This window comes from Scyliorhinus canicula, chromosome 4, assembly GCF_902713615.1.
Source record: "Scyliorhinus canicula chromosome 4, sScyCan1.1, whole genome shotgun sequence".
NCBI classification, from domain to species: Eukaryota; Metazoa; Chordata; class Chondrichthyes; order Carcharhiniformes; family Scyliorhinidae; genus Scyliorhinus; species Scyliorhinus canicula.
The window spans coordinates 149030154-149052111 of NC_052149.1; the positions used below are offsets into that span (position 1 = coordinate 149030154).

Genomic DNA, 21958 nt, shown 5'->3' on the forward strand with positions numbered 1-21958 from the left:
ACAGCTCCTCATGTATTTCTCCAGATTCCTTTTACAAGCCAGGTTAGTTAGTCAGTCAGTAATTAAAAGTGCACTGGTGGGCTGTAGATTTGTTTGACTCAGGTAGCACTTTATCGAGTTTGTCATGGATGGCTTCCAACTTCCATCACCCTACCCTTAAAGAGATCCTCCCTCAGGGGATGCAGTCACTAATTGGCCACATTTGGACAATTATCGAGCATGGACTTGAGTCTTTGTGAAGCAGAAAAAAATGTATAATTATCTCTTTGCCAGGTGAGCAACGCAACCCAGGAATCCCTATGCTCAAGACCAGGGCACTGCATGACAAACATCACACATCAAAAGTACACAACAGTAGCTCTCTCTCACTGATGGACCATCTGTTCTGCCCCAGTACAGTTACCTTCACAGAGCTTGTGCTTGTAGCTAAGGCTAAAGGGGGAGGAGGGTAAGGGCAGGGTGAAGTCGCTCAAACCATGCCAGCACATACACGGTTACAATATCACTGCCGTGATTATACACTTGACCAATGTTCCAGCGAACCTGATTTTAGCAAAGTTCCTGTTTACTTACAAGCGCTTGAGTTTTTTATATTGGCTGAAGGCTCCGGCTCCCACAGTCTTGATCAAATTTTGTTCCAACCGTCTGCAAAGCAACAAAAAAAAAAGAACTTAATAACATTTCAGCTGCAGACTGCAAATCACATTGATGCTTACCTGGCGGCTACCAGAGCAAAAATAGAATCAATAACTCTGGGGAAGTTAATGCAAGGTTGGCAATAGGATTATGATTGCAATGAGGGCAAGTTGACAGTGACTCCGGGAGAGAAACAAACAGGGAAGGTACAAAAGATCAGAGAGCAGTGTCGCCTCATCAGGATTCTGTGCAAGACGACCCCGTTACTCTGTGCATGCCAACTCTGCCACTCTGCGCACATTTCTGTATATGTATCAAACGTGCCCTCCAGCGTGCTACTGACATCTGGTGAAAATGAGGCAGACATTTTCAATAATCTATTGGTCAGCTATTAAGTGCAGCAATCTATTCAGAGTTATTGGTAGACACTGTGTCATACATTTTATTCACACCCACACACTTTCTTATTCAACCCAAACAGGGTGGATTTTCAGCATCATATACAATGGATGCTTGCGCCTCAGTCAGTGAAAACTGGTCTTTCCAAAATTACAGCACAATTCAGCTTTGAAAAGTTGCGCACTGCTGAGAACAAGAACAAAGAACAAAGAAATGTACAGCATAGGAACAGGCCCTTCGGCTCTCCAAGCCTGCACCGACCATGCTGCCCATCTAAACTAAAATTTACACACTTCTGGGGTCCGTATCCCTCTATTCCCATCCTATTCATGTATTTGTCAAGATGCTCCTTAAACGTCACTATCATCCCTGCTTCCACCACCTCCTCCGGCAGCAAGTTCCAGGCACCCACTACCCTCTGTGTAAACAACCTGCCTCGTACATCTCCTCTAAACCTTGCCCCTCACACCTTAAACCTATGCCCCCTAGTAATTGACCCCTCTACCCTGGGAAAAAAGTATTTGCCTATCCACTCTGTCCATGCCCCTCATAATTTTGTAGACCTCTATCAGGTCGCCCCTCAACCTCCTTCGCTCCAGTGAGAATAAAACAAGTTTATTCAACCGCTCCTCATAGCTAATGCCCTCCATACCAGGCAACATCCTGGTAAATCTTTTCTGCACCCTCTCTAAAGCCTCCACATCCTTCTGGTAATGTGGTGACCAGAATTGAACACTATACTCCAAGTGAGGCCTAACTAAGGTTCTATACAGCTGCAACATGACTTGCCGATTTTTATACTCGATGCCCCGGCCAATGAAGGCAATCATGCCGTATGCCTTCTTGACTACCTTCTCCACCTGTGTTGCCCCTTTCATTGACCTGTGGACCTGTACACCCTGATCTCTCTGACTGTCAACACTCTTGAGGGTTCTACCATTCACTGTATATTCCCTACCTGTATTAGACCTTCCAAAATGCTTTACCTCACATTTGTCCGGATTAAACTCCATCTGCCATCTCTCCAGCCAAGTCGCCAAACGATCCTGCTGTGTCGTCTGACAGTCCTCATCGCTATCCGCAATTCCACCAACCTTTGTGTCATCCGCAAACTTATTAATCAGACCAGTTCATCCGCAAACTTACTAATCAGACCAGTGCTTCAGTGAATAAATCACATTTAATCTGTGCCACAGGCCAACCCTTTGCTGAGGAGATGAAACAATTTCACATTTGTCTAATGGAATACTTCATTACTTTTCCCAACTTTCTTTCCCCCTCTCTCAAAATCCCACGCATTCTTTGTTGCATTCCTTGCTGCAAATCAGGATTAACACTTACTGTTCTCAGCTTCCATTCACTTCCTGTGAGATTGCTGAGAGATTTTCCAACTATTTTCCCCATAAAAATACAATCTTATAATTAGAAGGTTAAGTACACACATTAGCACCCCTCTGGGTTTCTGCCACATCAACTAACTGATTAGCCAGAGAGAGTCTGGTGGAAATCCTGAAATTAATGCTTGCTGGTTAAGTTGTTAAAGTAATATACCAAATCCTGTTTCTAAAGTCAATTAGATAACACTGGCAGTTATTGGCTACTTTGTATTTGCTTTAGTCAATCGGTAAAATATCTAAAGAATGACTTACATTTATATAGCATTTTTCATGATCAGTGGACATCTCTAGTGCTTTTCAGTCTCTGTTGTAATGTAGGAAATGGGGCAGCTAATGCTGCACCCACAAACAGCAATGTGGTAATGACCAGATAGCATGTCCTAATAATGAGGGATAAATATTTGCCAGGACACAGTGGATAACTCCCCTGCTCTTCTTTGAAATAGTGCCATGGGATCCTTTGTATCCACAAGAGGAAACAAAGAGGGCCTTGGTTTGACACTTTGTCTGAAAAAAATCACCTCTGTCAGTGCAGCACATCCCCAGTAGTGCACTGGGGCATCAGACTTCGAGTTTTATTTTCAGCGCTGGGGTGGGATTTGAACCCAGAACCTGTGACTCAGAGACAAAAGTGTGACCAACTTAGGCACGCTGACACACCTACAGCCATCAAGCAAGCAGATAAAGCTATTGCATCAGTACGGCTGGGCTGAGAGTACGAGGTACAGGGTGTTTGTCTAATGTTCCATTAGCAGCAAGCACATAATACTATTATACTGTCCCCATCGATGTATCAGAATGCAGGATGTATAAGCTAGTGTTGGCGCAGGGTTGTATATTTATTGGTCTTGATATGAGGACGAGAGAGTTTGGGTGGGGGTGCAAAATGTAAAAAAGGGGAAAGCTCTTCAAGCCATCACTGAAATGACTCTTGCTATTTGTAAGCAGGTAGGTTTTCAGGTGCGGTGTGACCTCGTGGAATTGAGACAGGACACTTCACATACTTAAATCAGAGTTCCATGGTGCAGTTGGGTCACAGATACATGAACCTACTTGTCAGTTTGTACAAACTGCGCTGATGCCTTTTGTCATTGTTGCATTTTCATATCCAGACCGTAAGGGCTTATTTAGCCTTGTTGCAATTTAGGTAAGAAATTCATCAATTGTTATTATTCGCGCCATTTAATCTTCAAGCTGTCAATTTCTTTCGTTAAAATCTGACAGTGAGGATAATCTTCCAGTCAAAAGATCTGTTAGTCATATATGAGGCAACAGATCCTCCAGAGATACCAGAGGCCCACAGGGTTTGGGGCTCTACAAACTATTTTCAGCAAAAACCAACAACCAAACCCAGCCAGGAGGAGTACGGGTGAGACCTCTTGTGAAATCTCTCAATTGCAAGGTGCTGAATGTTTACAGTCAGTTAAATTGGTGTTCATTTCATGTGAAAGGATGTGTGAAATTGCTGGTCACCATTCACCCTCGGGAACACCTCTGTGTGTAAGTCCCATAAGGAGGTAGTGAATACGGATCCAGGAATGTCATAGGGTGGAGGGGGTGGGGGACCAGTTGAATGTAAGCACCAAAATAAACTGTTCAATTTCAAATAAATTAATCTGAATGAAGTTCAGCCTCTCATAAAGTTCAGTCAGAGTTGCATACAGTTTATAAAAATCCTACACATTCCAACATTTTGTCTGAAGCCCCTCATTGAAATAAATAACATTGCGCAGATTGCAAATCTAGATATGATCCATGCATTTAGCTGAGTCGATTTGGAAAACAAGTTTGACCTTCCTTTTGGCTTCACTGTGAACAGGGAGACTGAATGATAATAATTTGTGGATACAAGCACTGGCAACATGAGGGAAAACTTTTTCATGCAGCGAGTGTTTAGGGTTTGGAATCTGCAAGTGTGGTGGAGGCAGGTTCAATCAGGGCAGTCAAGAGAGAATTGGATTGCTATCTGAAAAGGAAGAATCACCAGAATCCCTAACAGTGCAGAAGGAGGCCTTTCAGCCCATCGGGTTTGGCCTACCTCTCTGAAAGAGCACTCTATCTAAGTCCACTCACCTGCCATAACCCTGTAATCCCACCTAACCTTTGGACACTAAGGGGAAATTTATCACAGCCAACCCACCTAACCTGCACATCTTTGGACTGTGGGAAGAAACCGGAGCACCTGGAGGAAACCTACACAGACATGTGAAGAACATGCAAACTCCACACTGATAGTCACCCAAGGCCAGAGTTGAACCTGGTTCCTGACGCTATGAGGTAGCAGTGCTAACCACTGTGCCACCGAATGGATAAGGCTATGGGGGAAAAGGTGGGGAACTGGCATGAGGTAAATGTCTTATGTGGGGGGCTGGTATATACACAATGGGCCAAATGGTCTCCCACTGTGCTGTGACAATTCTGATTCTATGTTCTTTATTTTTTGTAACTTATTGTATGGTTCTAGCTTTCATGATCATTAGAAATATTCACTAGGTATCTATAGGCCTCCACAACCTCTATATTACCATGATGTATATGCAGGATATATATGCACAAGAAGTCCAGTCAGAGGAAGGTTATCCACTGTAGAAAATAACATCCATCTTTAGCCTATTTCTATTCCCTCTTCGTCACAGTGGTGAAACATTTAACCTGAAAGGTGAAATGTAAGAGGACATCTCTTGACGTTGTCACGGCACCCTGAGCTGGTGTGTGGGCAATTCCAGCCCCACTTGACCCAGAGTCACAACATAGGTGAAATTAGATTTTATTCAAAATACCCAAGGTCCTTGGTTGAGCCCAAAAAATGACAGTCACTAGGTTTGTAACTTTAAACACACAAGAAACCTTTTATTATGTAGATTATTATAACTAAACGGACAGAACATGTAACTGAACACAGACATACACACACACACACACACATACAGGGGGAGGGTTGTGGAAAGGGAAAGAAAATATAAATGAAAATAAAAGGAAAGGGGATGATTTCCAGTCAGTGCCTTTCTGAAATACTGGCTTTTATTTTGCTGCTTTTTTCTTCTAGGCTTGTGATGGTTTTCTCTGACAAGGTTGTCTACTTTCTCTGAAGTCTCAGTATTAATTCAGGTTCACAGCAAAGGGTGTGCCAGGCACTCACTGCTTTCAGAACAATAAAGAAATTATTTCACTTCAGCAAGCAGGAGAGAGAGCATTCCTTTCACACCTAACGTCACAGCACTTCCGCTAAGTTCTCTCAGAAAACATCATGCAGGAACAAATCGCTGACTACCATCAGGCAGAGCACATAATCCAGAAAACCCACTGGTTATCAGTTAACCAATTGAACTGACTCCCTCCACTGCTCGGTCCAAGATCACAAGAAACTGCAGAGTGTGGTGAACTCAGCCCAACATCACACAAGCTTGCCACCCCTACATTGATTCTGTCTACACCTCTCGCTGCCTCAGGAAGGCAGACAGCATTGTCAAGACCCCTCTCACCCAGGCATTGCCTTCTTCCAGACCCTGCCATCAGACAGAAGGTACAGAAGTCTGAAGACCCACACATCCAGACATAGGAACAGCTTCTTCCCCATAGCTATAAGACTCCTCAAAAACTCGCCCTCGGACTGATCTGTTCCCTGTAAGAACACTATTCACGACGCCCAATGCTGCTCTTGCTCATGTATTTGCTTTGTTTGGCCCCTTGTTCCGCACTGTAACCAATCACTGTCAATGTTCATTTGTCAGTCATCATCTCTGTTGATTATTCTTTTGTCTACTATGTACGTACTGTGTGCGTTCCCTCGGCCGCAGAAAAATACTTTTCACTGTACTTCAGTACATGTGACAATAAATCAAATCCATCAAAATCAAATAGAAATGAAAACAAAGGGAATAAACAGGAAGGACTCTTGCAACATCTCTGCTAGCACTGGCAATTGGCTTTGTGATTGGCTCGCAGCAGGCATCCTATCAAGGAAAGACTGGGCAGTGACACCAGCTTCCACCAATCTGGAAGAAATTCAGATGCTCACAGCTTTACCAATTTAACCAGGTGCGAGATAGATGATCGCACAATGTTACCTCAAAAGTGTTGAATGAAATAGATTCCTGTTTCAACTTTTATTTTGTCATATTTGGGAAAGAAAATCAATAATTTTGGTCTTGTGAAGATGTAAACAAATTATTCTACAATACGTGCATTGTGAGAAATGCATTGTTGAGTGTGGAAAAAGGCTTTAGCCAATAAAGTATGCAGCCTTGGGTGAAATCACACCCCTGTGTCAGAATGTTGTGGCTTCAGGCCCCACGCTGGAAACTTGGCCACAATGTTTTTTAAAATTCTTTCACAGGATGTGAACATTTTTATTGCCATCCCTAACCGCCCTCGAGAAGGTGGGGGAGAGCCGCACTCTTGGACTGTTGCAATCCACGTGGTGCAAGTACGCCCACAGCGATTTCATACAAATGAATGGCTGGCTAGGCCATTTCAGAGAACAGCCAAACGTCATACACATGGCTGGGGGTCGGGAGTCACATGTTGGCCAAACTGGGTTAGGCTGGCAGATTCCATCCCCTGATGGACATTAATGAACCAGGCAAGTTTTCTTTTCATCAATCTAATGGTTGTATATCATTATTAGTGAGACAAGCATTTAATTCCAGATGTACCAATTAATTGAATTTCAATTATCCCAGTTTTTGGGATTTGAACTGATATCTAGACCTCTAGATTATTAGTCCAGTAATTTTACCACCACGCTACAATATTCCTGGCATAACAATACAGTACTTAGACACTGCTGTACTTCTGGGATGAGATGTTCCCTCTCAGATGAGTGTATTACTGTAGGAAGGAGAGGAGTTATTCTCAATGTCCCAATCAACATTTAACCTTTAACTAAATTAATTAAAACAAGCCATTTATCTCATTGTCATCCATGTCACCTCGCTGGCTGCAGAATAGCTGCTGTGTTTCCCTACGTGAAACAGTGACTCCAATTGAAGCATAATTGATTAGCTGTGAAGCACTTTGGTGCACCCTGAGGGTGTGAAAGACATTATACAAATACCAGCTCAGTCTTTCCATGTTTCTGATACACAGCTGTGCCTGAGCACGTGTGTCAGCATAAAACACAGATGTTTTCTCTCTCTTTTCTCAATTTTCTCCAATTACTCCTCTTTCCCCTGAACTTGACAATTCCGCGTGAGAGCGTTTTTTCCACAAGTGCTATCATTTGACAAGGTTTGAGTCTAGACTGCATTTTTCCAAGAAATACATCTGTTTAGTCCCATCCTGTTCTCACCTGATATCCAAGAATCTAGAGATACGTTAATGCAGTACAGACCAAAGATCTTACCGAGTAGCTTCCTGATATTAATTCCTTGGCACCACATTAAATGGTGTACTTACCCATTGGTCTGATCTCATTACATTTCCTGTCTGCAAAGCACCTGTAACTCGGGCCATTCTGAATCTATGTCGTTTGAAGGTTTTTGATTCCGAATTCCCTTTCTAAATATCCGTAAGTGTGATTTGTGAGCTCCTCTTACTTGTACTGTTTCATATCTCCCTCTACTACCCCACCCACCCCCTCAAACAGATCCATTGATGGGATTTGCAGCTTATAAAAGTGGCAACCTGTTAACTGTGAGTTACAACTCCCTGTTAATCCAACACAACTAAACTGATGGTAAATTGCAATGGGAATTAAGCAATCAAAATGCCAAGAGGGCAGCAAATTCTATGTGGGATGTGTGCCATTATTCTTCCACAGTTGCCAGCCAAAGAAAGAGATCTGGGAGAGGCATTTTAACTCCAAGGCCTTATTTATTTAGTCTCTGGGCAGTGACCGACCTAAAACTAGTGGGAAGTGCCACTTAGCCAATGACCTGACAATGAATAGGAGACTACTGCAGATGGCTGAAGGAACAGACTCTAGCACTGTGGAGGAGATATCTGGATGTCCTTGGAAATGAAGGGTGAAGGAGGAGTGGGGAAGGTGAGAAGATTGGGGAGTGGAGACTCAAACTCTCTTTAGAATACTTACCATTTTGGGCTCGTTCTGGCCCCAACTCCATTTTAGGCTGAGTTGGCCTGGCAGGAAAGCCGCAATAGAAGTAATGCATTGAAGTGACAGCCGCAGTTCAGCGATAACATTCAGCTCTGAGCGAGAAGGTTGTGCATGCAAGTCCCACTCGAGATATTTGAGAACTTACTCCATGCTGATACATCAGTGGAGTACTGGGGGAGTCATGCACTTTTGGGGGTGTTGTCTTTTGTAGTGAGATGTGAAACCAAGGCCTTTTTTGCCACTACAGGTGAGGTAAGAGAACCCATGGCACTATTCAAAGAGTCAAAAGGGCAGTTCTCCGATATTTATCCTCAATCAGCATTCCTATAACACTGAAAATTTTTGTTTGTGGGAGCTTGTTATATGCAAATTATCTGCCGTGTTGCCCCACATTACCACTGTGGCCAAATTTCACATGTACTTAATGAGCTGTAAAGCAACGTAGTGCTCCCTGAGGCTGTGGAGGGTGTTATATAAATGCGAGTTCTTTCCTTACAAATGCTCTACCCTTCAAAGATCAGCCATGTACCCTTTAAAGATCAGCCATGATCTCACTGAATGGTGGAGCAGGCTCAAGCGGCCAGATGGCCTACTCCTGCTCCTAGTCCTTATGTTCATCGCAAGGTCCTGAAAGCTGGACCCTGGTTATATCAGTGCAGTTCAATCTGCATATTTAAGGAAGTGCTCAGAGAATTTCAGGCAGGCATTGTCCTTGTTGACTCAGGGTAGGTTAAAATTGTATCCTGTAGGGCGGCATGTGGCGCAGTGGTTAGCACTGGGACTGCGGGCGCTGAGGATCCGGGTTCGAATCCCGGCCCTGGGTCACTGTCCGTGTGGAGTTTGCACTTTCTCCTCATGTCTGCGTGGGTTTCGCCCCCATAACACAAAGGTAGGTGGATTGAACATGCAAAATTGCCCTTTAATTAGAAAACATGAATTGGGTACTCTAAAAAAAATTTTTTTTTAAAATTGTATCCTGCAGGACATCCAGGATGTTAACAAGGGAGTCCGATGGTTGATTTTAATGGTTTGCCTGACTTATAGCAGATTGGCATGAGTAAAATCACCCCTTTCCTCTCAAAACACACTTGTCATCTCTCAATTCCTTTTCGAAACATGTTTTATTCCTTTTCATTTCCATTTCTGCCATCTCGATGAAGGATAGCTTGCTCCCAGACATCAGTAACTTCCTCCTTTGGCTGGGAACCAAGAAGCAATGACATGGCAGCTTCCCTAGTTTTTCTAAGAAGGCACCATTCACAGTCTTTTTTTTGCATTTGGAAACTGACGGAGAGGGAAGATCAAATCTGTATCTTGCCCCTCTTTGGATACCACATGTTGGCACGGCCCAGTTCTCCCTACTCCGTCCACGTTTACTCTGCTGAACTGTTACTGTAGCTAACAGATGTTTACAATAACCGTTGACTATTTTCAATGCTTGAAGGAACGTTCTTGCTTCAGAAAAGAATTCAAGATCAATGCTTTCAAGATCATTTCTTACATAAAACTGCCGAGGGAGGCTGAACAAAATGAACAAAGTATTTTTAAATCTTGATTGTTTAAAAATCCTTGGGTTAATGTAAGACCGGCAAGTGAACCAATCACTGAGAATTAAAATACAACCTCTTGGGCTCTTTTCTTTTTCAACTGTTTACTTAGCATCAGTTTGAAATTAAACGGCACAGACTTCTCTGCACTTCTCTCATAAAAGTGTTTCCTTTATACTGCCGGTGTGTTTTTACTGTCTCATTCAATCAGTGCTGACTTGAACCATTCCTGACAGATAGCGTAATTTGATTACTAAAACAGGGGTGGGAAGGGGGAGCAGAAGACAAGCAAATGGAGACGTGCCAATACCGGACCCAACTTCAGATGGAAACAAAGGTCCGCAAGGCCCTTAACCAGTGCAAATCCATTCAGAATTAATTCCTTTGCTTCACCACTGAGAAAATACACACTCCTGACAGCAGTGAGATATAGGACATTGGCTTGTTTTCTAAACATGGCATTAGATAGCAGATGCACAAAGAAACTCGTATAAATGGTATTGCTTTATTTCCTGTTGATGAATCTAAAGTGAGAGGAAGAGGGACAACTCCGACTGACTGCACAGCAAAGAAACTTCATGGAAAAAGTTACTCTTAATGTCTCAACTTCTGGGTAGAACCGGGGGTACAGGAGGCTAGGGAGGCCGGAATACTGGCCTTTGCGTCCCTAGTGGCTCGACGAAGGATATTAATTCAATGGAAGGACGCGAGGCCTCCAAGCGTTGAAACTTGGATTAACGATATGGCTAGCTATATTCAGCTAGAAAGGATCAAATTTGCCCTGAGAGGGTCGGTACAGGGATTCTCCAGGCGGTGGCAACCTTTCCTTGACTTTTTAGATCAGAGATAGGCGTTCGGGGTCGTGGCAGCAGCAACCCGGGGGGAGGGGGGGGGGAAGGGGAGGGAGGGGGGGGGGGAGGGGAGGGGGGGGGGCAGCAAGGGTCGTGGGGGGACATGCACGACTGTAACGCGGGCAAGTCTGCTCGCTGCTCATGTCTGAAACTGTAGGCTGCCTTGTTTGTTAAGTTGTTGCTTGGGGGGGGGGGAGGACTGGTGCGTGCGAGAGGGCGGGCGAGGGAGGGATATTTGCCTAGAGGGATTGTGTTGTAAATAATTTAAAAATTAGTAGGGGTAAATGTTTGTATGGAAAAACTCTTTCAATAAAAATTATTTTAAAAAAAAAATGTCTCAACTTCTTTTCTGCTCCTCCACTGAATAGTGGCAGTGTGAGGTTGACACTACTAGATTGCCAGTGGGCAGTCTTATCCTCGACCACTCAGGGGTTCATTGGCCTCTGAAACCCCTGGTGTAGTCATCCCATCTGAGGCCATTACTGATTCCCATCGGCCTCACATTGTGCCGGCGGGGCGCTGTATCCCAGGAGCCAGGAATCTCCAGCTAATACTTGGAAATGCATATTTAAATGAGTTTAAATGCCCACTTAAATATGCGAGTCTGGTTCATGGCCAGTGAGGGCAGGGACCAGATTGCGTCCGGTGCCAGAGGCCAGGAGCATCACGCTCCGATTGGCTCTTTGCGCGAATCCCGTTTAGTGGCTCTCGCTATTATCTGGTAATAGTGAGAGTGTGCCAGGCACAACGCAGGGGGAGAATCTCCCCAAGTGACGTGGGATAGGAATTTTGTTGCATCATTTCATCTCCCAAGCTCAGAAACTCAAGACCAGTCGAGACCCCCATCAGCACAAAAGACCTTTGCTGAGAGTCAGATAGGGCAGCAGGGTAGCATGGTGGTTAGCATACATGCTTCACAGCTCCAGGGTCCCAGGTTTGATTCCCGGCTGGGTCACTGTCTGTGTGGAGTCTGTACGTCCTCCCCCTGTGTGCGTGGGTTTCCTCCGGGTGCTCCGGTTTCCTCCCACAGTCCAAAGATGTGCGGGTAAGGTGGATTGGCCATGCTAAATTGCCCGTAGTGTCCATATAAGTAAGGTTAAGGGTTACAGGTATAGGGTGGATACGTGGGTTTGAGTAGGGTGATCATGGCTCGGCACAACATTGAGGGCCGAAGGGCCTGTTCTGTGCTGTACTGTTCTATGTTCTATGTTCTATAGTCGCAATCAGCACTTTTGGATCAGTCTGTGGTTTCAGAATATCTGGTTTACACTGGAGAACATTTGACACACTTATTATAACAATATCTTCTTCAAGTGGCTTGTTCTCTGTTTGTTTGATAAGATTCCTTCAAAGCACCTTGAGATGTTTCATGATGTTGAAGGCGATACATGAATGCAAGTGGTTGCTGCTGTTGTAATGTTTTTTTTTAAGACTGCGGATCAGTGGTGGTGGTGGTCAGAATGCCATCTGGAACTGTTGAGGCTTCTCCTGCAACCTCACCGCATCACCGGATGTCACTATACTGGCTGTAAGTTTTAAAGGAGACTGACAATATTTGCAATTTAAGAGCTTCTAGATGTGGCTTCCTGAAATGTTTAAACTGTGACAGCTTTGGTGGCGGTTGGAGGCCCTCTCCTGCTTTGAACACAGCCAGTTTGTTTAATATTGTGACTCTTTAGTGAATGGCATTGGTCCTTGCTTATGCAATATCAACAGTGCTTTCCTTCCCACCAAAGGGTCAAAGGCAGAGCGGTGATGTCGCTGGAATCCAGCAATCTAGAAGCCGACTAACGCTCCGGAAACACGAGTAGAAATCACGGCAGCTAGAGGAATGCAAATCACCTAATTAATAAATCTGGGATAAAATAATGATCGTGAGAATACCGGGCCGGTGTAAAAAGCACTCTGGTTCACTGCTGTCCTTCAGGGGAGGAAATCTGCCATCCTTATCAGGCTTGACCTATGGGTGACTGCAGATCTGCTGCAATGTGGTTGGCTCTTAACTGCCCGCCGAAATGATTGAATCAAACCGTTATAAGGAGGGAAAAAGAAAAACATGGGAGTGCAGCAGTTCAGGAAGGTGGCTTATTACCACTTCCTGAAGGGCAATTCCCAATAAACAATAAATGCTGGACTTGCCTGAGACTCTTACACCCCCCAGACGAATATATATGTAGAAACAAAAATTACATTCAGGGCCACATACGTTCTTATTTTTCCCCCAAAATGATGTACAATGAGGAAGAGCAAACCTTTTAAAACATTTTTTCCAACTAAGTGGCAATTTAGTGTGGTCAATCCACCTACTCTGCACATCTTTTTGGGTTGTAGGGGTGAGACCCATGCAGATGGAGGGAGAATGTGCAAACTCCACACGGAGAGTGCGGGCGGCACGGTGACGCAGTGGTCAGCACTGCTGCCTACGTCGCTGAGGACCCAGGATCGATCCTGGCCCCCAGTCACTGTCTGTCTCTGCATGGGTCTCACCCGCACAACCAAAAAAAATGTGCAGGTTAGGTGGATTGGCCACGCTGAATTGTCACTTAATTGGGCAAAAAATAATTGGGAACACTAAATTTTAAACGAACTCCACACAGACAGTGATCTAGGGCCGGGATTGAACCCAGGTCTTTGGCGCCATGAGGCTGCAGTGCTAACCACTGTGCCAACGTGCCACCCTAAGAAGAGCACACTTTTAAATTACAGAGTGGATTAGTTTTTTTTCAGAACAAGACAAACCCATCAAACATACTACTATCTCAATCGCGCTCCAAAGTTCAAATAAGCTTCAATTTGTCTCAACCTATTTCAGCATTTCTTTTGGAAGTGTTTGTTTCCAATTTCTAAAATACATGATCCTCAAAAAGCAACAATATCTGCTTCCGACCTGACGGAGTTGACCCAATTCAGAGATATTTGCTCACTGAATATGCTTCTCCACAGAATCTGGTGGCTGTTCATACTGTATTTGGAGGATGTAGTCACCTCCAGGCTGTAATAATGCCCCATCAGTAGGCTCAGAACCACCTCACTCCTTCAAGCTTTCCTTTACTCTGTGATGAATATAGGAATTTTGAATATTGTATTATAAGTATTTGGTTCAGTAAGTGTTGAAATCATGGGTCAGTGTGTGTATGTGACTGCCACAGTATTTTTTTTTAAATCCTGGTTCACAAGACCAGCAGACACTTTGACTGCAGAGGTGCAATTAAAGCATCATGAAAATGAAATCATCATTCATTCCAACCATGTATATTGTTTACCTGAAGTAAGGCTAATGGAATTTTGTTTATCTAAAGAAAGTTCCTTGGGGACTAGATAATTAGAGGCATTGTGTTGCGCTTTAGTATGATGATGTAGTTAATGGGAGGAGCCAGGAGCTGAAATAGTCAGGTGTTCAATTTTGATCTATCTTTGAACAGATAGTAGTTTCTCTCAAAATAGTTTAGTTAAAATAGATTTTGACTGTGAACAGAACAGCAGTTTCTGAAAAGGCTGGCAGATTAAACAGTAGTTTGACACAGACAATAATCTGCAAGCTGGTTCCTGAAGAATCCCTCTCTCTCAAAGCAGTTTATCCAAGACATCGCATTACAGCAAGTATTCCGGTGTTTGCTAACTGTATTTAAAAGTGTATTTTGATCCAAGATGGATTTTGTTTCAATGGAGATACATGAAAGCAGTTAGGATTTAAGCATTGTTTAACTGGTAATTATAAGCTAATTTCTTTATGATGTTCAAGTTAGTTTTAAGGCTGTGTTAATAATAAAGTGTGTTTTGATACACATATCACTGTTTGTGCGTGGAATCACTCCTGGAGAAAATTATCCTTTCCTCAGTCTGACAAATGAAATGAAATATTGCGTTTCTGTCTAGTATCCTAGCAACTGTTGGGGTCTGGTTTGGGATCGTAATAATTTCAATGCTGCACTCGATCATAGCAAGCCTGTTTTTTGACCAATATGATTTAGTGTCCTTAACAGGATAGGATCAAATGATGACTTCACCAGCGCTAAAACCAACTTTATAAGTTGATACATTTGATATCACCCTCCTCATTCCTACTGTCTTTAAAAGCAAGCATGGGAAAGTCTCTTACTCACATTTCCACAATGTTTTCTGGGAGGTTGACTGGGATTTCGGTCAGCCCTTTCCCTCGACAATCCACGATGTTGTTGCTGCACACGCATGCTGACGGGCATGATGTCGCATGGGCACTGCAAGATTGAGGCTCGGAGGACTGAGGGCCTGGGAGAGCACAAGAGCACACTTACTCAGAACAGCAAAATAGACAGATTATAACATGCAACACTAATGGAACAACGGAGAAGTGTTCCACCCGGCTAACTAAGAACATTTTCGAAAAGATAGTTCCTGTGGGAGATGTTTACAAGCAAAAACAAATCTTCTGTTACATGTATTTACAATGCCAATATAAGGATTCTTGACTCACATTTTAGCCAGGAATGATCAACAAAATTAGAACCCAACTGTCTTTAATTGAGCCAATTTGTGTTTATTTGTGTATCAACATAATTGTCTCAATTTGCATCATTTTTGGTTTATATAAACATGTCCTTTTGCATTAAATAAAGGCACTTCGGGTTTGCATGCAAATGTTGTCATTTTCCATGGTGCGTTGTGCCTTCTGAATCAAAAGATTTTTATTTTGTGAAAATGCTGCGTGTAGCTGGAAGGAGCCACAGTCGTGAAAGCAATGGTACCTTGATACTCGTGGTGGCATCGGTATGCAGTCGAGAGGGGGTTGCCCTGGGAGTACTCAATATCGACTCCAGACCATATGAAATTTCACCATATCAAGTCAAACAGGGACAAGGAAACCTCCTGCTGATTACCGTCTACCATCACCTCACTGCCTCCCCCCTCCCACCCCATGCCTCCTCCCCCCCCCCCCCCCCCCAACACACACACCTTTCAGCTGGTGACAGCTGGTGAATCAGAGCTTGTCCATGTTGAACTCCGTTGGGAAGAAGCACTTGAGGGTACTTCATAACAAAATGCAACAAAAAGCAGAAAATACTTGACAATCTCAACAGGCTTGACAGCACCTGGGGTGAGAGAAGGGAGCTATTGTTTTGAGTCTGGATGACTCTTTGTCAAAGCTGCTGCACAAAATGTACTCTGGATGGGAACTTTCAATGTCCATCACCAAGAATGACTTGGTTGCATCATTACTGACTGTGCTGGACCAGTCCTAAAGGACAGAGTTGCTCGATTGGATCTGCAGCAGGTGTTAAGGGCACTGACAAGAGGGAGGAACATTCTTGACTTTGTCCTCACAAATTTACCTAGCGCAGGTGCACCTGTCCATGCCAGTATTGGTAAGAGTGATCACTGCACAGTTCTTGTGAAGATTCATTGTGTGGCACTATCATCATTCTAGATGGACTAGATTCAGAACAGATCTAGCAAGTCAAAATTGAGTACCCATGAGGCACTGTGAGAAGTTCATAGCATCAGAATTATATTCAACCACAATCGATAACGTCATGGAATTGCATATCCCCCGCTCTACCCAGGTTCAATAAAGTTTGAACTAGGGCATGTTCAGGCCTCAAGGATATCTAAAAATGAGGGACTGGATTCTCCGTTCCTGAGGCTAACTGCCGACGCCAATGAAGCATCCGTGGTGTTTCATGATGGAAACATCGGCGCAAAACCCTCACCGATTTCACTTCTGGTGAGGGGCTAGCACCGGCACCGCATGAAACACCCGCAGAATGCATGGAAAACGCTTGGAGAATCGTCGGGTCTTGTTCTGCGTATGCACAGAGTTGACGAGCTGCAGACGTGATACGCCAACACCTACCACACAGGCACTGATTGCGCTAGGCAAGATGGCGAAGGCCATCCTGGACCATTACCCACCCACACTGACCCCACACCCAGCTCCTGGCCACCACCCCACCCGCCCCTCCCAGCCCTGGAAGCAGTCCCCTGGCCAGCGGCATGGATCCCAGCCGACTGTGGCAGCAGTGAACACTGTCCGCACGCCCCTTCTCTCTCCCCACAGCAGGCACGCCATGCTCCTGACCGCTAAGAGCACACATGGCCCGCACCATCAGGAACTCGACCCATCAGAAGCAGAGCATCGCGGGTGGTCTGGACAAGGACATCCCAACGATATTGCGACTGCGCATGGCGCGCGTCCCGACGATGCTGATTTTGAGGGGGTGGAGCACTGCAACCCGGCGTCAAACCGGCGCCCACCCCGATTTTGCCATTGGGAGGTATTCTCCACCCGATCACCGTTCCCGATTTCAGCATCGGACACCGGAAAATCCTGCCCGAGGTGGTAACCTGGTGAAACTACAACATAGGACTACTTGCATGTCAAGCAACAGAAACAGCAAATGATATACAGAGCTAAGTGTTCGCACAACCAACGGATCAGGTCTAAGCTCTGCAGTCCTTGTCGCATCCAGTTGTGAATGGTGGAGCCAATTAGACAATTAATGCGAGGAGAAGCTTCCACAATTAACTCCATTTTCAAAGATGGGGAGCCCAGCACATTAGTGCAAAAAGAAAGGGCTGAAGCATTGTACCATCTTCAGCCAAAACTGTTGAGTAGATGATCCATTTTGGCTTTTTCCTGAGTTCTCCAGCATCAGAGATGCCAATCTTCAGCCAATTTGATTCACTCCACGTGATATCAAAAAGCTGCTGAAGGCATTTGCTACTGAAAAGGTTACGAGCCCTTATAACATTCTGGCAATAGCAGTGAAGACTTGTGCACTAGATTCACCTCACCCCTAGCCAAGCTGTTCCACTTCAGCAAGAACAGTGGCAGCTACCCGGCAATGTGGAAAACTGCTGAATAATATCCTTTCCAGAAAAAGCAGGACAAATCCAACCTGGCTATTTACAGGCCCATCAGTTTACTCTCGATCATAAGCAAAGTAATGGAAGGCATCATCGACAGCAGCATCAAGTGCCAATTATACAACAATAACCTTCTGCTCATCTTGAGTTCCGCCAGGGCTACTTGACTCCTGACCAGCCAGTTGGTGAAGGATGAGGCCAGAAGTCAATCTTCATTTAGTTTTATATTTAGTGAAACATTACAAATGGGCAGTTCCTAATGCTACAATCCAACCATCCATGTTAATAAGACTTTCCACATGTGCACAAGCAATATACAATGAGTGTCCCCTACCTATATGCACTAAATCTTAATTTATGCATTTAAACTGACCTCATTACAACCTTGAGCCATATATGGACAAAAGAGTTGAACCCATGAGTTGAGGTGAGAGTGACTACTCAAAGCAGCATTTGATCAAGTGTGGCATCAAGGATTCCTGGCAAAATTGAAGTCAATGGGAATCAGGAGGATTGTTATGGTTGTTGGGGACCAATCATCTCAGTTCCGAGACATCATTGCAGGAATTCTCAACGTAGTATCCTAACCCTTCTTCAGCTGCATCTTAAATGGACATGTTCGCTAATGATTGTACAATTTTCAGTACCATTCACAACTCCTCAAATACTGAAGCAGTCCATCTCCAAAAGCAAAAAGATCTGGGCAACATTCAAGTTTGGGGCTGTAAGTGGCAAAGTGATATTCAGTCACACGAGTGAACACAATAATCTACTCCAACAAGAGAGATTATAATCATATCCCTTTGACACTCAATGGCTTTGCATACGTTCAATTCCCCACTATCACCATCCTAGGGGGGCTACCATATACCAGGATTAACCACATAAATACTATGGCTATAAGAACAGGTCAGGGGCTGTGGATTTTGTGGTAATGCACCTCCTGCCTTCACCGGGTCTGTCCGCCATTAACAATGCACAAGTCATGAATGTAATGGAATATTCTCCACTTGCGTGGAGGAATGTGGCTCCAACAACACTCTAGAAGCTCAGCACCATCTGGGCCAAAGAATTCGCCAATGTAAAAGTTCACTTCTTACATCACCATAGAATTCCTACAGTGGAGAAGGAGGCCATTCAGCTCACGGAGTCTGCACTGAACCTCTGAAAGAGCATCCTGCCTCATCCCCACTCCCCCGCCCTATCCCCATAGCCCCATCAACCCTGCACCTTGTGGAAACCCATGCAGACACAGCGAGAAAGTGCAAACTTCACACAGTCACCCAAGGCCAGAATTGAACTCGAGTCCCTGCCGCTGTGAGGCAGCAGAGCTAGCCACTGTGCCACCGTGTCAGCCCTTGTGCCACCATGCTGCCTCGAACACACACAGTGGAGAAGGAATGTACCATCCATAAGATGCAATGCAATAACTCACCAACGTGCCTTTCGCCAGCACCTTCCAAAGGCGCACCTCTAACACCTAGAAGGACAACAACATCAGATGCAATGGAACAGCAGCCTTGGCAAATTTCCCTCTATGCCACAAACCATCCTGACTTGGAAATATATCATTGTTCTTTCATTGTCACTGGAATTGTCTTCCTCACAACGCTGTGAATGGACCTGCACCAGATGGAATGCGGAAGTAGAACAAGCCGGCTCACCAGCACCTTGTCAAGGACAAATAGGGATTGGTCACAAATACTGGCTCAGCCTGCAACATCCACATCCGATGGAATTTATTTTTAGAAACAGGCCTGCGGCATCCTGAAAAATGGTACTATTAATTGTTGCGTACAGTAACCACTGAGCACTGTGAACATAATAATGTGCGAATTCCACATTTGGCAACGTAAGGGCTAAATTTTTGTTTGCATGCTTGAAAGGAAATTAAACACCATGCCAATTATATGGTCCTTTAATCTTGTAAATTGGTTTTGCAAACCTTGGCTTTGTTTGTAACACGTCAGACAAAGCTTTCCCCAAGCCTGCGCAATAATTAACAGAGCAGGCGAAAAGGTTTCAAGTCAGTCCAAGGTGGCAGAGGAAGGTGGGGATTTGCAATTATTACTTCATTCTTCGGTGGCACAGAATGTTGCCAAAGGAAGCGGTGTGTTCCAATCCACAAAGTGTGGCGACTGGTTCAGACAGCAAATCAGAAACAACTGCCACCACCATCAGCTTGTGCCTCGTGTAACTCTCACCACTTAGCTGGTTCTCTCAGCTGATGATCTCCAAGTACAGAGACTCCGACAGAAATCTCCTTCCTGACTCTTTTTGGCGCTGTTGTTTTGGCACCAAACTGTAACTCAAACTGCAACGTGTGTTGGATCGTGTTTGACCCGTCCGCTTCCATCTAAAACAAACCTAATCTCTGAAGACTAGAGTCTTTTGCTGACAATAAAGCTGCTCCATAAAAGTCTGACAACTGCATCTTTTATTGGTGCCTGAGGTTAGTTGCCGACTCAGCTGAAACATTGATGTTCCTCCTACTCAGCTCCCCCACAATCTTAGCAACTCAGTTTGAGGACTACACAAGTGAAGGAGCGCTCCATTCTTGCACAAACTGACTTCATCAGTTCTTGAACTTTTCACTCAAAATAACAACTCTTGCTTTTTAAATTTAATTGAAGCAGGATCTGTTATGCCGATAGGATGGGATGAAGTGAGTGGAGGCCCATGTGGAAAATAAACCAATTAGATATGGGGCCTGGCCCAGTGTTGTAAAAGCCTGAGTAATTCTATCTATAAAATTTTTCATTGGAATTTTGGGTGCCCGCTGCCGATAATTGCTTGATGATTTGAAATTAATCAGCAGAAAATCAAACACAACAGGTAGTGGAATTCCTGCTGCCAATTTTCAGAGTGAAGAAACCAGCCAAAAACTCGATGCCGGGTAAAGCTCCCTTCTGCTCTGTTCCATCAAGATCAGAGGACAAACTAACTGTAGGATAAGATTCCCAGAAAAAGCACTCCTGGATCAATGATGGGTACATTAATGCAGATTGAAGTTTTCTTCACCTTCACTCTGTTCATCCCAGAGGTAAGCAACTTTCTATTCTACCAGTGTGACACCTCTATTAAGTGTCGCTTCTCCCCTCTGATTAAATACCAGCATTCTGCACAACCAAATTTGCTGTTTGAGGAGACATCCAAACTAACTTCTTCGCAACCGCACTTTGCTTGTAGGCAATCGATCCAAAGGTTCGATATTCAACTTAAATTTAAAAATACACTCGAGAATATAATAATAATCTTTCGTATTGTCACAAGTAGGTTTACATTAACACTGCAATGAAGCTACTGTGAAAAGCCCCTAGTCGCCACACTCCGGCACCTGTTCGGGCACACAGAGGGAGGATTCAGAATTCCAAATATGTAGAGTATATTCAAATTCTACTAACGAGAGAATCTCAAAAGACAAATCAACAACGCTGCCTTCATTTTAAGAATCCCAAACACCAGCTCTAGGTAAACAGTTCAATAAAAATATCCTATATAAAAAATACTACAACGTGAAAACGGGAAGATTAATTCCAAACTTCAAATAACTTCTACCTTTCTTGTGCAATCTTCATCCCATGTCTTTCAATCTTCAAACTCTGGCATCCATGCATTCATACAGGCCCCCTCAGGTTTGTCTAGAATTCCCTCCCTAAGCTTCTGCATCCTTGTTCATTCTTTGCAAATCCTCTAAAGGCCCATCTGAGTTTACAGCTCTGTTTACTCCACTCTCTCCCTTGTTTTCCATGCCTTGTTTGTAAAGTTGCTCTGGGACATTTTCTATGTTACACACGATAAAATTGCAAGTCGTCAGACAAAACCCAGCAAAACAAAATGATCAGAAAGGCAAAGAAAATAAAGAAAGTCAAACTTAATTATGTTTCTTAACAGCTGTTTCTGACAGAAAATAAAAAGGATGTTGTTTCTTTTTTGAGGCTGGGAAAAAGTCTCTTAAAATGAATGTTTCCCTTTCCCTGCAACTACAACAAGATCCCATCAGCCCGAAACTGGAGTCACCAGTGTGTATTAGACAGAAGGTCATTGCGAACAAAAATGGACAAAGTCAATTACATTCTATGTAGGACCATCCCTTAACAATCCAACAAAGAACTGGGGCCCATCTTAACAGGAATATTTGGAAAAGTTGAAACATCCATTTTAAAAGAATGTATCACGTGAACAACTGCATAAAGTACAACGTTTTTTAAGTGCATCATGAGCTCG

General features: G+C 44.0%; 1 protein-coding gene across 1 annotated transcript in view; it reads right to left on the bottom strand.

The window, feature by feature from the left end:
• The window catches only part of LOC119965073 (slit homolog 3 protein-like), a 758703-nt gene that overhangs the window by 214373 nt on the left and 522372 nt on the right, over positions 1-21958 (bottom strand). Inside the window, exons 9-10 of the mRNA XM_038795337.1 lie at positions 14992-15136; positions 574-645 (exon numbers count right to left, since the gene is read on the bottom strand). Coding sequence (XP_038651265.1) covers positions 574-645; positions 14992-15136 — 217 coding nt within the window. The remainder of the gene's footprint in view (positions 1-573; positions 646-14991; positions 15137-21958) is intronic.